Raw genomic sequence first — 17,499 nt, forward strand, 5'->3', positions numbered from 1 at the left:
AAAAAAGACAAAAATCATATGAGGAAAAATTAGCTACGTAGATACAAGCTGCTGAACAAAAGCCATTTAATGACTTTTATCAAGTAGAAGAGCAAATCATGAGGCTGATGAAGAGCAAATTATCAGGCTGATGAGAAATTATAATTTTGCACTTGTCTGAGGGACCGTATCCTTTGTAACATCACTTGAACTTCAATGACCCTCTGAGGCAAGACGATGGGGGGTCAGCTGTCCTCAGAAAAAGCGGCTGAGGAAACTGGGGCTGTTTAGTTTGGAGAAGAGGAGGCTGAGGGGGGACCTTATTGCTCTCTACAACTACCTCACGGGAGGTTGTAGTGAGGTGGGTGTTGGTCTCTTCTCCCAAGTAAGTAGCGATAGGACGAGAGGCAATGGCCCTAAGTTGCATCAGGGGAGGTTTAGATTGGATATTAGGAAAAATTTCTTTACTGAGAGAGTGGTCAGGCATTGGCACAGGCTGCCCAGGGCAGTGGAGGAGTCACCTCCCCTGGAGAGGTTCAAAAAACGTCTAGATGTGGCAGATGCTTTAGCAGGCACGGTGGTGTTGGGGTGACGGCTGGACTTTACGATGTTAGAGTTCTGTTCCAACCTTAACGATCTGTGATTCTCAGAGAGCAAATGCCTCGGCCAAGGGCACAGAGCACATTGACCGCCCCAGCGCCATCGCTGCCCCCCTGCCAGTGCCAGGCTGCGCTGCCCCGTCCTGGCGATTCCACGCCGCGTCCCTTCCACGAAGGGGGAGCAGAGCTGCTTCCCCCGGGAGCCGGAGGGAAGCCGGGCGGCACCCAGCCAAGGTAATTGCTCCAACACGCCCCCAACTACCGCAAGGCGAGGGTCGCTGCGAGTCCCACTCCAGAAAAAGCTGCAATTACAAGGGGAAAAATAAAAACCAACCAACCCCACAAAGCCAAGCCCGTGCCGGGGGGGGCAATGGGAGCCGGCCCGGCCCGCGGGGCTCCCGCCCGGCCACCGCGTAACTCGACACCGCCGCGCCGGGACAACCGGCCGTGCCGCCCCGCACCGCCCCGCAGCCCCGCCGGGACGAGCCGAGCGGCGGCGTTGAGAAGGTGCAGGCGGCAGCAGGGGAAGGGAGCGGAGCGGCGCTGGCGGCTGGGGTAAGGCTGGGCGGTCGGGGGGGTGGGGGGTGGGTGGGTGTCGGTCACCCGCAGCACCTTACCGGGCAGCTCGTTAGCGAGGAGCTGGAGCTTCGGTGGCTCTCCGCGGGGGGAACCGCACGATCAGCCACCGAGCAGAGCTGGCTGGCCCGAGTTTGCGTGCAAGGGACCCTGAGGAGCGAAGGTGGCCAGAGAAAGGCTTTTAGCGGGGTGCCGAGCGCTGCGCCGCAGCCGCGCTGCCAGCCCCGCAGCCGCGCTGCCAGCCCCGCAGCCTGGCGCCGCTTCGACGGCCGGAGCGGGAGAACGCAGCCCCTGCGCTGATTAGCGAGGCTGCTGCTCGCCTTGCTGTGTCGGAATGTGACCTCAGCTGATAAGCAGGTCTAGCACAGGGCATGGACGAGAGAGCTGCTCCCCTGCAAGCAGCGTCCCTGCCACCAGCGAGTGGCCGCCAGCACAGGGAAGCGCGCGTGAAACCAAGTGGGTGCCAGCCACAGCCCTTCTGCAGAGCCCCCCCTCCTGCCCCAGCTGGAGCGATGTTTTATCCCTCAACTCCTGAAGCAGAGAGCTTAGAAAACAGACCCCAGTCGGGGAACTGGAATACTGTGGAAGTTAAGCATCTGTGTCCAACAGAAATAAACTGAAAGATTTTACACGGCTTCTAAGGAGCATTTAAAAAAAACCCCACCAGCTAGTGTATCAGGCACGGACACTGGTTTATCATTCCAAACAGCACGAGAAAACACTGCTCTGAGAGAGCACATACACACACAGACGTGGTTTATGGTTTACAGTACAAGACTGTCAGGTCTGAACACAGTGAGATGGGAAGGAAGAGGAAAAGGATCCCCCAAATACATGAAATTACCCACTGTAAGCCTTGGGTTTAGATAGAGAGGAGTCCCACAACCTGTGCTCCCACCTCCGCTGGCTGCTGGGTGTGGGAAGGGGGCTGGCAAGGACACTGACCGTGTAAGCCCGTGTTTTCTGCTGTCTGAAGCCAATCACTTCGCAAGCTCTTGCAGCTCCTAGCACTGAGCTGGGACCCCTTGCCTCTTCCAGGAGGCACGTGGGCAGTCAGCTGCTCACAAACAGGTAGGGAGCGAGGCAGACAGCCAATTCTCACAGAAAGATGTCTTCCCAATCCTACACATGCCTGTAGGGAGGAATGCTAAGGATCAGGTACGTCCACTTCTCTCCATTCCCATTAAGGGGAGGGCAGGCCTTGCCGACCTACAACACCGAGCTGGAACTGCCCATGAGAGAAGATCTAGTTGTTAAGACCCACACGCCTCCAGTCTAGCCCTAGGTTCAAAAGGGATGGAGGGAAGTTTCCACCCCGCTAATGAAGGGTCTCTGTAGGTTGTTTGTTGCAGTTAAGATGGTTTCTCAAATAAAGAACAGGAAAAACAAAGTTTCAGAGGGAAAGAAAAAAAGGAGGGAGGGAGGAGCGAGGGGAGAAGGGCAGCAGAGGGAGGGAGGGAAACACGCCAAGTTTTCCTTGCCAGAAGAAAATCTTAATGGGTTTGGCTGGGGGCTTGTCCAGCCGCAGCCATGTTGTACATATACGGGGGGGGGGAATAAGCAATATGAAACACATGTCTGGATAAAGAAGCAGGACATGGCTTGTGTTACAGCTGTCACAGTGCACGGGCCTCTTCGCCTGCGTGCAATGCAAAAGCAGTCATGGGAATGGAGGTACAAAATAAACCAAGCTTATTAGAGCAGATCCTTTCTGTAACACAAGCCCCTGACCCACAGCCTGCGGCGGGGCAGCGAGCAGAGCTGCACGCGGGACGGCACGGACTGGGAGAGACTGGGAGAGCTGGGTGAGGAGAGCAGCACCCACCCCTCGCCTCCACACGGGCTCTGACCACCACCCTGCACGACCACAGCTGATACAGGTCAGAACAGCTTCTGCTGAGGAAGCAGCTGTTGTAGCCTTCAGTTTGCAGCTCCTACACCCAAGTGGCATCTTTACCAGGATTAGACCAGCATATTTAAAAAAAAAAAATCAAAAATGCATGTAATTTCCGAGACCTGTAGGTCTGAGAGCAGTCAAGGACAAGGCACAGAGGTGGCTGAAAGAAGACAGAGGTGGTGTTTCCAGCACTCTCAGGGGGCTCCAGCTGCCTTACCTCAAAAACCAAACTACTGATAGATCCCAGTATGTTTGTGAAGTAACTATTTACAGGGCTTTCACAGGCCCATAGCTACCTCTCTGCCAGCTTCCTGGGAAATGGTCATTTTGCTAATATTAGAATAGACTTTCAGGCTAGATTCAAGCATCAGCAACCCTAAAAAAAATTCCCTTGTAGAAGAGCTACAGGTTTATTTTTAAAATTGACCTTTTCCTTTCACTGGATGGCTCTGTGCTTTGGTTTCCCCACTTCTTAAAAATGGGGCTAGTAGTGAGGAATTATCTGATGGGGTTTTGTGGACTTGTTTGTGGGATGGACTGGAGAAAAGCAGTGTGTTCTGTGGAGGTGTAGAGACTCTCAGCTCAGTGCCCCAGTGGGTACCTCAGCTTCTCAAACTGCTATTGCAGGGAACTCAGTGCCTTTTTATATTAATCTAATATTAGGTTGTAGGGGAGGGAAGGAACATTTACGGTGCTGCCTCAAAACCAATCTCCAAATAGTGAGTGGTGGAGATGACAGGGTACTCCAGCCAAATGGCTACCCAGTCAGGGCAGCTTTATAATCTGGGAGAATGTGTGGCCTTCTTTTCCAGACCAGCTGACAAAGTCAAAGCTTTTCTCCCATGACATTGAGCTGCAATTTACCAGTTTGGGTGTGTGCTGTTAAAAAACTGAATTCTCTTGATACTGGAAACTATTTTCATCTGCTTGGGAATGAATTATAGGTCTGTCTGGCTCTGTTCACTCCTGTTTTAGGAAAAAAGGGCTTGTCTGTGAACTATAGTTAAGATTCACATGGCTGGTCAACTACAGTCATGGCAGCAAACACTGCATTAACAATGCCGAGGGAAAACCATGTGCTGATAATACAACTACATTTCTATAGCCCTTTTCATCTCAGAAGTACATTACAAACAATAAACAATCATACAGGAATTATTACATGCTCTGCCAGAATGCATCCAAGCTGTAACAGCACCTAGCAGCCCAGCACTGGTTTAGGACAGGAAGCACTGCAGACCTTATCCACACAAAATCAGAAGCACGTTTCAGGAACCGAGAACAAAGCTGGTAGGCTTAGGAACCAGCCAAGCCTCCATGTTCTTAAGAAAGTGGCCAAATACAGTCAGTTTATTTTAAAGTTTTAGACAAGAATAAAAAGCATTCCCTCCCCTTCAGCTGCTCAGCACTCTACTTCCATGAGGCTGGGATTGCCTGCTAAGATTTCCTACTAAATAAGCTACCATGATCTGTACAGGCTTCCCACCCCTGTATTGGTCCAATTTCAACCAACTTGTTTGACTTGCCTGAGTAAGAACAACACAAAGTATTTTCTTCTCCACAGCCTTGGGAAAAAGACAACATTGCAATGAGAATGTTGCCCTGCCATCCTGCTTGCTTGGGCCCGCCGGGGAGGTCCTGCTTTGTAAGGCCTCTGGAGCACTGCCAATGTGGGCAGTGGGCACAGTGGCGGGGGTCGATCTCAGCTGCACCGGGACTTGCTGCATTAGGACTAGAGGCCTCGGCAGCTTCAGAATACCATCAATAGATTCACCCCTCCAAAGCTTCATGTCCATTTTCAGATTACTATAGCAACAAACCCATGCAAGAAAAGATTCTCAGAGGGAGCACAGTAAAACCAATGGATCGGAGTCAAAGAGAAATAAAACCCTGCGGAGCATGGCTGGATAAGAAGCAACCAAGAGTGGAAGGCATGCTTCCATCTACTTTCGTCCTAAATGGGCTCAGTGACTGAAGTGTAACAAGCAGTTAGTGAGCAAAGGTCATTTCATTTTGTAACTGCGACAAAACCAGGGATGTACTGTCTTCATATCTAAAGATTTCAGAGCACGTTAGAGACTTGGACACGCAACAATTAGCAAACAAACCTCTGATGGTGGTTCTGCCGCTTTGCAGAGATGAAGTCACCCAACGGAGGGATAGGATGACTTATCCAAAGTCAGACAACCAGTAAGCATCACTGGCAGGCCAGGAAGACTGCCTGCATTTACCAACTTGCAGTCCTGGGGCTAAGCCACAAACTCAAATTCATGTTCTTTGCACTGAAATAGGCTGCTCACATTCCACCAGGGTTATGACTAAACAAGTGTCTCATTCCTCAGCAGTAAATTCAAGCTCACCCACTCCCTGCAGTTCAACTTCTGACGCACCTGTGTAGACACACAGATAGGATACAGCTTGCCAAACCAAAGACAGACCAAAAAACCCAGAACAATTTACATTAATTCCAAAATACTTACAGCAACTTGACTAGCTTAAGGCACACGGAGGGATGCGGGACCCCACCTCACATGGTCATCCCAAATCTCTTTTTCTTGCTTGAAGCCTGGAAGTTACCACACACAGCCAGTTCACAGCACAAAGAAACCCTGACCAAGGCTTTTCTCTTGAATGTCTAGGTTGAGGTGTTTTAGTGGCTTTATTCTCAAAAGGGCTGAGCAGCCAACTGCTTTGAGTGCTTCAGTATGGCCTAAGTCCATTAAAACAGTTCAGAAAGATAATCTCAGCGCTATTATGGCAATTTTCACAGCTTCAATCTGTGGGCACAGCAAGATGAATCTGCATTAAAAACAAGTATTAGCACTTTCTGGGAATCTTAACTCTACAGAAGCCCTAAACCTAGGACATGCTTCTTTGTTCTTAGAGGAGCATCTAACCCCTGCAGCTGAGCAGCACACCTCCAGATGGTCGGCATCGCCCTGCATTGTAACTGTCCTCTCTCTTTTCAACCAAGGCTAACAACTCATGGCACACGGCAGATTCAGCCTTTTTTTCTCAGAAACAAACGCAAATTAAAAGATTTGTTTTACTCCCTCCCCTGCCAGGTCTTGTAACATAGAGGAGGGCAGAAAGATTTGATGATCTGGTTCCACTGGTAACACTGGATAGATGAGTTATTTTTTAAAGAACAGCCAGAAGAGGAAACAGCTGAAACCACGAATTTCGGGCTGCCACCCCACCCCAGCAGGAACTTCCAAACTGCCTGTCACAAGACATCAGCATTATGTTCACTTTCTTTTCTATGTGAGTTTCTTACCTTGCCTCTCTTCACCCTATTTTCACTTCATATGATCTCTAGCTACAGCCGTGGAGAAAAAGTTTGTGACATTAGTCTGACAATGTGTTATGAAGACTACATTGCGCTGTGGTCATTCAGCATTTCTTCCATAACAAGTTCTGTCAGCTTTGCTGCCCTAACAGTCATGTCTCCTCTGCTCTGGAGGGTTCCTGTCCTCAGTGGATGTGGTTTTGAGGAAGGACAATGAGCAAGGAGAAATTCCCAGTTGAGAAAAACACCAGCAGGCAATTATGTTTGCTCCAAACCCCACATAGGTACCAACATGGGTAGCTGTTCTAGGCTCCAGAACAGCACTCCAGTCTTAGAAAGTAAACTGTCAGTTAAGACCTACAACCTTAAGTTTCAAATCTCTCAAGACTTGCCCATTTTAATAATCATCATTACAGTTACTGCTTCTACCAAATATTCTGCATCACCTGGCCTTTACTACTGTTGGTGACTGGGAGCTTACTTGAATGCAGTATAAATATTAAAAAAAAAAAGGAAGGCATTAATTCTTACAGCTCCACTCTGAAATTTGTAAATAATGTCATCACTGTTGTGTGGTACATGAGGAAGATAAGGCAGATGCATAAGATGACTTAAGTCACACAGCACTAGCCTTACCCTCATGCTAATCTCTAGGGTAGATCTTGGTTCTGCTGAAATCAGGTGGAAAAAAATCACCATGAAAACTAGTCCTGACCAAACACTTTACATCACAAATAGAATGGAAGATACAAAAGTCCATGAATATAACTAGCTTTCGTGGGGGAATTTTACCTTTTGCTACACTCCACGAGCAGAAATGCTAAAGCAGCAAGGCCCTTGGAACCAGTGTGGAGTCAGAAGTGCAGTCGAGCAGAAAAACATTTGCTTCTTCACGGGTAGGTTGGAGACTGCACCACCAAAATCAAACTTTGTTCCTGAAGAAGTTCAAACCAAGGTGAGCAAGCAACATTCCTTGCAAGTTTTAGAATAAAAACTCCTTCACTTAGCTCCAGATCAGGTACCACGGGGCAGAGGAATGTCCATTGCTGAGACGACAAGCTCTTATCATTTTAGGCCAGGCACTTTGCTAATCCACATGGAGTTCTACAATCCTGATCAGTAACTTTACACTGCACACCCGAAGTTCGGAAGCCTAACTCTTACACTTGCTGCTTCTGGTGCAACCCAAAGCATGGTACAAAAGGTTACAGCAGATTTACTAGGAGTGCTGCTGGGCAGGCAGAAACACACCCAAAGTGAATGAACATTTTCAGAATGTTAGAGCCAGAAATACTTAGTTTTTTGAAAAAGTTTTTCTTCTAGAGCCAAGAGCAGAAAACACAAATGTCTTCACCTCTGCCTGCACCGCCATCTCTTGGAATGGAAACAAAACTGGAAACCTGCTGACACAGAATCCCGCAGCACTGTGCAAAAGATAAAGCAGCCATTTCTGGAGCAGCTCACTTGGGGTATGGCAGTCATCCGGAAAGAACTATTTAACCCTAGTCTCAAAAGTGACCTTTTCAGGTCAGAAGGCTGCAGCTATGCCTCCCTGCTAAGTTGCACAGAGATCTTTCTGTAGATGTAGATTTTCCATCCACCCCCATCCCTAGGAAAGCAGCTGGTTCCGATTTTTATTCCTTAGCTTGGATTTAAAAGAACAAAGAAAACCCTTTTTGAATTGCATAAACATACAAAATGTAATTTAACTTGGCACTGTAGTATTTAAGCCCAGCATGCAATGAAACAGCCAAGGTCTCTCTGTCCTCAGTGTGTTTAGAAAAACTGAACTCCAAGCATCCATTTGTTTGAGTAACCAAACCAGATGTGCAGTAATGAACTAGCTGGCTTATTCTGGAAGTACTGTCTTGGTCACTTGGCTTTGTGTCAGCACCAAGACTAGGATATTAAATTGCAATGTTCAAGCCCCATAAAATAGGGTTGACTATTACAACACACGAGCTAGTACATTCTGATACAATAATGACACAAGTCATAATCCATCCAAGTGATGGTCTGTCCAAACACTTGTTTTAGGCAAAACTATGGATATTGCTCAACAATGTCCTATTCCAGTTACTGACTGAAGCAAAACATGAACTTCCATAGCTCTCATGCAAGCTTGTTTGTTGCAGTGCCTTCCAAAATTTTGCTCATGAGAACAGCAGCAGATATTGGTGGCAAAACTGGGGCACCTAACTTTGTCTAGGCTAGTAATATTTTCAGTAACAATAGTTCCTGGTGATCATTCTTTCTGAGAATAAAGAAGGTGTAAGATTACTGAGCAGGGGCAGGAGAAATTCGTTCCACAAGGGAGGTATCTCCCTGACAGATCCAGAGCATTTTGCTTTGCTCATCACCAGCAGTGATGGGTGGACATCCACTGTTAAATTCATATACTGCTCAATTAGAACAGATTGTGGAGGAAAAAAAGCTACATTTAGTTACCGTATAAAACCTGCAGTCGTCTGTAAGAACTTGAAAAGCATCCAGGTGTCCCCACTGAACACAGACTTTAGCTCTTAATATCACCGTTAAGTAAAACTGGTTGATAAAATATTATTCATGGTGTTGTACTGAGGTGCTGAAGTAAGTGCCTTAGATTTTGAAGGGTCTTTGTGTAGCTGAAAGTGCAAGCAGTCTTCAAGGGGGTCTACTTTGTGTCACTCGGTCAAAAAACAACTGAAAGCTCTGTACCACTGGAGTTCAGCATTTGGAATTCAAGTCGAGTTAGAACTGCGTTTCTTTCTGGAAGGACAAGTTAGCACAACTGGAAAAAAAAGTTACTTTCATTGGATGAAAGCCAAGGGCAGGCACTGTCCAGTTCAAACTCTATGCCTGCTGAAATAAGTGTCCTTGTAGAAGAAACACCATTTTGCCTTTGCTCAACAGTGCAGCTGACAGAAGTACCCTCACAGCCAGATTTTGAAATTAAAAACAGTTCCAGAACACGTAGACAATTAATAGTCCTCCACCTTAGCTACTGGGAACGAGGACTGAGACCAGATAAACTTGTTTTCCTTGTGATCACCAGCTCTATAAGAAGCCTGGCAGCTTGTTAGCATTAGTCAGTGAAAAGATTTATTCTTTGTTTGGTTCTTCTACAGCATAAAGCCTGGAGAGGTTGAGCCAGAATGTCTTCTGAAGGCTTTCTGAAGGAAATGCAAACCATTGGTGAGAAGTTTCTTGTTAAGCTCCAGAAACTGCCCAAGGCTGAACCAGTGGAGATTGTGTCCTTTTGTGTGGTTCTTCTGTTTATTGGTGAGTTTATCGGTGGAGGCAAAGGGGTGTCAGAATGTCTTGTCTCTTCTCTTCTGTGGGGGCAGCTTGCTCCACAATCTTTGTTGGTGGGTTGGTGATGATGCCAGTTGTTTTCCAGGCTGTGCTCTGAGGCCCAGTTTAATTTGTAGGTAACTTTTTAATACTCAGTGTGTATCTCTACGTGCATGCAGAGCACGATAGGCAACAGTATAGCTTTCCCCTACGCTTCCCCTAAGCTCTCATATTTAAGCAGCAGTATTTTAACCAACCCAGAGCTGCTGCAACGTGTTGATGCATAGGAGATAGTTTATGGCAAATAGTATTAAGGCATCTCACTGCCGCAGATGACACTTAAGTCTGAGACTCTTGAGTGTCATTCCTGTGCTTAGTTCAGTGGAAGCCAGTATGCTTCAGATGAGCCTATTTATTCTCCTCTGGTAATGGCAAGATCCCTCCTGCTGCTCTGTGTGGGGATGGCATGGAAGGAATAACAAAGAGTTGCTTGATCAAGTTGCTTGATGAAGTTTGTTTAGAAACTGGGAAAATAAGCAGGAAGGAAGGCGGGCCCTCCCCCTCAAAAGAGGTACACTTTGCTCCCAGCTGTGTGGAAGGGTGTGTATCCAGCCCGGACACTCCTCCCCGGGCTGGAATTCAGAAAGACACACCTGCTGCCTTATTTTTTTCATACCTACAGCTGGTTCCCCGCAGGTCCAGCAACCTGGCAGCCCAGCTCCAGAATTTTAAGGAACACATGCACACACATGTGCACGTTCACGCACTCTTATGTGTCTTGCAGGTTTAAACATGTCATTCTTTTCTATTCCAGATAAACATAACACCAACCATTATGCCTAGTGTAGAATAACAGTAAGTTAGCCCACTGCCTTGTGAAACAAAATCCTGTGTTTGAAGTAGCTAATTTTTCAAGCTAAATACAGAAAAGTAAAGCCAACCCAGTCATCAATATCTGTCCTCATTAAAGGGTACACTGCATGCACTCTTAAGAAGTGCAACTGCCAGTTTGACTAACCAAGTGGTCTTGAGTTACTGCTGACACAACTACGGGGAGAGTTGGATCCCCATCCTTTCCACGCACACAGCTCTACTTAGTTGCTGCATGTCATCTCCACAACAACAGCCCGTTAGGCAGGTAAAGATATGCCCCCACGTGGTTTGGTACATAGCTCTTAAGATCATGAAATATCCAGTAATGATTGTCCAGATTCAGTGGATTACTAATACAAGGGAGCAGGAACTTAGGAGGAGGGAGGTGGGGATATGGGGGGGGGGGGGGGCGAAAAACCAGTGAGAAACCAGCCTTTTTTCGTTCTGCTGCTCACCAAACAACTTGGAGAAGACATGCGGTTGCTCTCCAGTGGTTGCTCCTACATCATGAAGCAATATCCTTTTCTTCTCTTTCCAGTCACTGTTCTGGTGCTCATGATCATTGCCTGCAGTTGCTGCTGCTATAGCTGCTGTAGCTGTGACGGACGTCCTGACCACAGACGTAGGAAGATCCAAGTCCGCCCAATTGCGCATTCATGAAGCACAACAAGAGGTGACAACCTACTATCAAGGACACACATGGACATCATGATTCAGTCCTATGGGAATGACTTTCTACACTAGCTCACTGAAAATGGCAATGACAATATTAATTAATATGACTCAGAGGACAAGAAATCACAGCATGGAATTCCTTCTTTCTGTGACAGCCCCTGCTGGGCTCCGTGGTGTGACCAGAAAGGTAACCCTACTTTACCATCGCCATCTCCCTCTTCTGGGGTGGGGGTGCATGGACACATGCTGCTGAGAAAACACACACGCTCTCCCAGTGACAGCCTTGCAGCTGGGCCAGCCAAAGACTCCCTTTGTGAGCATGGGGCCACATCCTAAAGCAGAGAACACCTACACTGCCACATGCTAGGCAGCACCCACTCTCTTCCCATGTGGTTAATCCAGAAGGATGGTCCTGGGTGCTAGCAAAACCCACTGACATCACCGAGAGGTCCACGTGCCCAGTACATCTTGGATCAAGCCCAAACCTGCTCTCTTAAAAGCCACCTGCCACAGACACGTTCAGCTGAGATGTCTCCTGAAAACAAATCGTGGGCCTTCTGATCCAGACGTGACAGCGGAGGCTCTGAGGAGAGCTGGTAACAAATGCTCCCTGCTTTATTTCACTGGTGTTACACTAATGTCAAATTGCCAAAGAGAAAAATCAGACCATGTGCAATACCTTTTGTAGACAGAAAGACGAAGGCAAAACAAAAAACTCACCAATGCTATGGCTAAATTTGATCATTCTGCTGCTAAACATGCTCACTCCCCACCCCCCGTGCGGTTCTGCTCTTCTCCTTATTGCACGTGAACGGCTCTTACAGCGCAAGGGAGTTACAGGAGACGAACAAATCCCTGTCCTTACTTGAGAGACCTGTGTGCCTGACTCCCTGCACTGTGTGCAGTTTATTTTAGTGGACATAAACATTATGCCTAAGGTATGTTTATTAGCATACACAAAGGCATTTCAGAGGAGTGACATACAGTATGGTAACTGTCACTTCAGAGTATGCATGCAGCCGCTGACAGTGGGCACTGTGACAAAGCAGAGCCAAGAATGGGCTGTATGGCTGAAGTTAACAAGTGTAAATAAATCCCTTTTCCATGCTGCAGCCACTGTGTACGTTTGCTTTGCACGTCGGTGAACTTCAGAAAGGGATTTATGTAAGTGCAAGGCTACGGCGCAGGCCATGACTTTTGTAACAGGGACAGCCAAACGGAAGACCATCACACTGCACCTAACTGTAAGCCACAGGTCTTTCTTTCAGCCCCAAATGCAAAATCAACCACCTTTATGAGAAGGTATAAAAAGTTACCTGCATATAGATAAGTCATCTTCTACCTTCATATTCCAACTGCTAAGTGTAGAGCAGTTAAAGAGATTACACATGTATATACCAGAGCCAACATCTAGCTAGAGGGAAAAGAATCATCAAGTATGTTACAGTGGGCTTTTAAATATTCTTCACACTTCAGAAAGGGGAAAAAAAAAAAAAGCTTTGTAAAGAAGCCTCTTTTCTCTGATGCCTGCACCCAAATTAGTAAAAAGCACATTATATCAGTAGCTTCACATGTATTTAATGCACTTTAATTTTTGAGAAGAAACTAGTTTTATATATTTTGCATTTTTGTACAGTTGCACATTGGAATATATCTGTAGCCAGCAACGCAAAAGGCAGTCTAAAAATTAAGACAAAAAATCCTCAAACTACCAGTGTTACTTTTAAATTAATAAAAAGGAAAACTTTCCAGCAGAAGATGAGGATGTTCCTTAGAAACTAAACATTTGAGCCCCAACTTGACAGTTGCCAACAGGAGACTGCACTAGTGTGAGCTACTGCATGCACAGTTACATTAAGCCTAACGAAGCACTGGCCTTTATTACGCTGTCCCAAAGCTTTCAATCCCAACCAATATGCTAGGGTAGGATAAGCTCAAGCGTGGCATCCATTTACTCAAATCAACAGTCAGAGATGCGTCGCACGAACCTCTCTGTCAGCTATGTCTTTGCTCATCTCACTGACAGACAATCAAGTTGACATAGGAAGTCTCAGAACCTGTTTTGCAGGGGACAGACTCAGCAGATGTTTCTGTATCTAAGTCACGGGACCTGTGAAAGAACAGAGCTTACTTTCTTTCCTAGCCTGTGCTAGACGGTGCCAGCTACAGGAATGAACAGAATCCCATTGAGAAATGTTTTAGCAGCACGGAACCAGTCTGTGCTAACAGTCAGGAGGAAGCTGCAGCGGGCTGGAAACATACCAACAGCTGACAGGTTGCTGTCACTGGGATCAAGCTGCCAGGCCTTATCTCAACAGGAAAAGCTACAAATACATGTTTCCCAGTGGTGTTCCAAGTTAAACCACTGACAGATACAAGGCAGGGGCACAAGAGAAATGGCTCCTGTGTTATCTCTGCTACTGTAAGTTCCTAAATTAGAAGCAGAGAATAAACACAGCACTGTTATAAGAGAAGGAGAGAAAATTAACCAGTTGTCTAAAGAATTCAGGTGGTTTTCTGGAGCAGAGGAGCAGCCACCACGTAGAGGAGGCATCCCTGGACCATTTTCTACACACTTGCCTGGACCTCACAGGCCTAATGTTCTGCTTTCTACTGTTTTGTACTGTTCTACTCAGCTGGACTATTCCTATACTTAGGATTTAGATATGCCAATTGCTCGCTTGGGCTGGGTGGGGTCTGCTGCATTCTTGCATGCAGCAGATCTGGTTGGCCTGAAAGATGCCCAGCAAATCCCCAGCTTACTGCAGCTCTTCAGTTTCTGTTGACTAGAAACATGCCAGTCTTTGGGTCCCTGCTCACCACTCACAGAAGCTTTTGTGGTTTTGGTTTCAACCATTACCCACATAAAGGGATCTGGAGCGCCCTGAGCACTAGTGAGGATGGATCCTCTCTGTTTCAAAAAGCAGAGGGAGATTCAGAAGAGGACAGACTGATTCAAACACAGCAACTTCTGTACACGTTGTGAAAGTCTGAGTGAGCCTAGAAGGAACTGCAAGGAAATACAGTTACTTCAGTCCTGATGTAACAAGTGTTGAAATGGTTTATTTCCCTGAGGAACCTAAAAGAGGCAGTGAGGCCAACCGCTCCAGCAGAAGTGGTTGAAGTTTTATTGACAACTTAACGGAATAGCTTCTATTCTGTCACATCATCCCTCTGGTTTCAAAGTTGTTTGCCTGGCTTGCGAAAAACAAGTTTCCTTTTACACATGCAGCCTCACACACCACAGTCTCCTCCTCCTCCTCCCCTCCCACCTCTCTCCAGCACCATCCCTCTGGTCTTCTTCAGTTAGGAAAGCAACAGGGAGTCTATTTTATTGCAGCTAACAGCAGCACAAGGCTCTGTAATGAGTTTATCCATCTGAACTGTCACAATGAAGTTTGGACTGGAGGGCAGTCTTGTTCAGAGTCTTATCTGAGACATGGCAGCCTCCTAATGGAGCTTACAATACAGGTCAGGGAAACAAAGCCCTCTTCTCTCCACCACAACCAGCTGCCTTCCCCAGTCAGAGGACATAGTAGGCCTTTACAAGCACCGGAACAGGTGCATGAGTGGATAAAGCCATGCAGAAGAAATATCTGAACAGTTGAACCAGGTCTTTTCAACTAGACTCAAGGCCTTTGATTAGATTAGCCACACCTTTGCAGGAAAGTCAGCTGTTAATCATTTACTGTAGTACAAACAGGCAACTTCCATGCTAGCTCTACAGGTCTCCAGGTGCAGTAAGGGGGTCCGTCACCACAGGGCAAGATCTCTTGGAGTGGATGCAGAGGAGGCACCAGAAGAAACGCCTACTACAAACACAGCAGCTTCAGGTATTTATAAAATCACATACAGCTCTCCTATTTCAGAGATCTGATCAATGGAGAACTACTGGAGAGAGTCCAGTGGAGGGCTATGAGGATGAGGAGGGGACTGGAGCATCTCTCCTTTGAAGAGAGGCTGAGGGAGCTGGACTTGTTTAGCCTGAAGAAGAGAAGGCTGCGAGGGGACCTTATAAATGCTTATAAATATCTGGAGGGTGGGTGTCAGGAGGATGGGGCCAGACTCTTTTCAGTGGTGCCCAGGGACAGGACAAGGGGCACAAACTGAAGCAGAGGAAGTTCCATCTGAACATGAGGAAGAACTTCTTTACCTTGAGAGTGACAGAGCACTAGAACAGGCTGCCCAGAGGGGCTGTGGATTCTCCTTCTCTGGAGATATTCCAGACCCACCTGGACAAGGTCCTGTGCAGCCTGCTCTAGGTGACCCTGCTTCAGCAGGGGGGGCTGGACTGGATGATCCCCAGAGGTCCCTTCCAACCCCCACAACTCTGTGATTCTGCGATTAACTGTGGCTAGCAAAAGAGACAGGAACTTCTCGGGTGTACAGTGACACAGGGTTTCTGCCTTTGGGTCTACCTAGATACTGCCCAGTATCTAGGCTGCCTGCTTTTTAAAGGCAAAGGAAGCTACCCAGAACAGCACTGATGTCCTGTATGCCTGTTCGTTAGAGACTGGGCATGGTCACCTGCCATCATTCCAGGAAGCAAAGCATGAACTGAATATATTTGGCTGATGAGAAAGAAACCAAAACTTTAGCAAACTGAAGTGTGAGCTTGTGTTCCTAGTCAAATGTGACTTGCTGCGGATGAAACACGCTTCACGTGACTAATCTGCTTCCTTACAGTATTAAGGATGCAGACATAAGGGGCAGCAAGTCCAAAAAATTTTCAAAAATAACAAAGATCTCTTCCTGTAATATGTCTGCACAGTCATATTTGAGTGAAAGTGTGAGAAATAATCCATCCTTTCCCTTGAGAGGCAAGAAAGCTTTAGTAAAACCACAAGATACTTGCAGAGAGATGCTGGATGTTCTTTAGAAAGCTGACAGCCAAGTCATTATGCAAAGTATCAGTAAAAGAGCATGTGTGTAGAACCCCCTGAGATCCCAGTTTAAATTATTGCTGAATGTAAGTACTTCACGGGAAGAAAACTTATGCTTCTATTGCAGAGTAACTGAAAGCATTACTAAAGCAAACTCATTTAACAGGAGACTTTTTTTTTTTACGTAACTACTCTAAGCCCTATGAGAGCGACAAGTTGTACATGAAGATCGTTGCTTATTGTTGGTGGGATGTTTTGGTTGGAATTTGTTTGGTTTTAAATGTGTTCATTTAATCTCCAGTGTGTTTCCAGAGTGTAGGGGCCCAACTTCTTTTTACAGTTCTTTCCAATGGTATCAGTTGAGTTCTCCCATTGAATACTTGTCTTTCATGTCTAGGCTGTACAATTGACAGAGATGAAGGGTTCATACTGAACGTGCTGGGGGAGACACTATATTATATTATTAAAAATATTGATAAACTCTGATTAAAATAAATCTCAACTGCCAAAATCTTGTAAAGCTCAAAGCTTTCTTTACATCTCTGTAGATCTGGCTGTGAGACTGGCCTCAGTTACCTTTCTTCTGGGTTATGCTCCCATTTCTGTGAAGGATGACTCTCCCTTTTGGAAGAGGGATGCCTGCAGGCACAGAGAGCATGCATGCCTATACTGGTTTTGGGACTGTGGCTCAGAGCACAGAGAGGATACACGAACATCTGATATTGTTGTTGTCTACCTCCAGCAGGGTGGAAGCCAGCATGTCATCAGTACAAGAGGCATCCTCAGTTCTGGAAGACCTAAAGAGACTGATTACAAGAAGTGACTGGGCTCTTGGAGGCCTAGTGGTGATTAGCACCTTCTGTCTTGTTTTTGTTGCTCTCCTCTTATTTGCTGCCATCTTTGGGTGCTGCTCATCTCCAAGGCACCGACAGAGTGGTGCATAAACAGCAACGCTGAGATGCAGTACTTGGAGCCCTGCAGCTAAGCAAGGATCAGCCCAGCTACATGATGATTGTGTTGCTCACAGAAAGATCTCTCATATTCTCTCCCTGGGTGGCGATTTCTCCCCCTGCAACTTTTCTGCATCAAGAGCAATGCACCAACACCAGCAAATTGTTCTGCAAGTCCACAGCAAACTCAATACATAATGCTATCTGTATTCAGGAGCTTCATGACTAGCCAAATACCAAAGTCAACTCATCTCTGCCCAATTTTTATCTTTTAAGCAAAACCAATGGTTAGAGGTGGCAAATGGTCAGCCACCACCTAAAACTGATAAAGGTGTCTTCCGCTGCTGCAGTTACATGGTAGATTTTTTTCCATCTTGCAAATGGGCAATAAGCAACTCTGAACAGAAAAAGCTTTGTCTAAACCCACTCTCTAAAAGCAGCTTATACCATTGTTCTCCTGTCATACTCGGACAATAGCCTAAATATACTATGCAAAAACTTGCTT

The 17,499-nt window shown here is 46.5% G+C and overlaps 2 protein-coding genes across 7 annotated transcripts in view; one reads left to right on the plus strand and one right to left on the minus strand.

The window, feature by feature from the left end:
• Positions 1-17,499, minus strand: part of RECQL5 (RecQ like helicase 5) — a 42,689-nt gene that overhangs the window by 14,587 nt on the left and 10,603 nt on the right. The gene's annotated exons all lie outside the window — the stretch shown is intronic.
• SMIM5 (small integral membrane protein 5) lies at positions 734-17,097 on the plus strand. 3 transcript variants are annotated; one of them, XR_012765987.1, is made up of 4 exons: positions 1,064-1,133; positions 9,448-9,601; positions 11,025-11,348; positions 16,787-17,097. XR_012765987.1 is itself a non-coding variant. In XM_075440609.1 (3 exons), exons 2-3 carry the CDS (start codon positions 9,475-9,477, stop codon positions 11,144-11,146), a joined length of 249 nt encoding a protein of 82 aa, XP_075296724.1. In that variant the 5' UTR covers positions 734-812; positions 9,448-9,474; the 3' UTR covers positions 11,147-12,556. The 3 variants fall into 3 exon arrangements, 2 of the variants coding, with proteins under 2 accessions (XP_075296724.1, XP_075296723.1); XM_075440609.1 differs by lacking the exons at positions 1,064-1,133; positions 16,787-17,097 and adding an exon at positions 734-812 and having other exon boundaries at positions 11,025-12,556; XM_075440608.1 differs by lacking the exon at positions 16,787-17,097 and having other exon boundaries at positions 11,025-12,556.

The sequence above is a fragment of the Opisthocomus hoazin genome, chromosome 21 (assembly GCF_030867145.1).
Source record: "Opisthocomus hoazin isolate bOpiHoa1 chromosome 21, bOpiHoa1.hap1, whole genome shotgun sequence".
NCBI lineage: Eukaryota > Metazoa > Chordata > Aves > Opisthocomiformes > Opisthocomidae > Opisthocomus > Opisthocomus hoazin.

Coding starts and splice junctions, on each gene's coding strand:
- SMIM5 (XM_075440609.1), top strand. CDS start 9,475: ATGTCTTCTGAAGGCTTTCTGAAGGAAATGCAAACCATTGGTGAGAAG. Junction 9,602..11,024: donor TGTGGTTCTTCTGTTTATTG/GTGAGTTTATCG, acceptor TTCTCTTTCCAG/TCACTGTTCTGGTGCTCATG.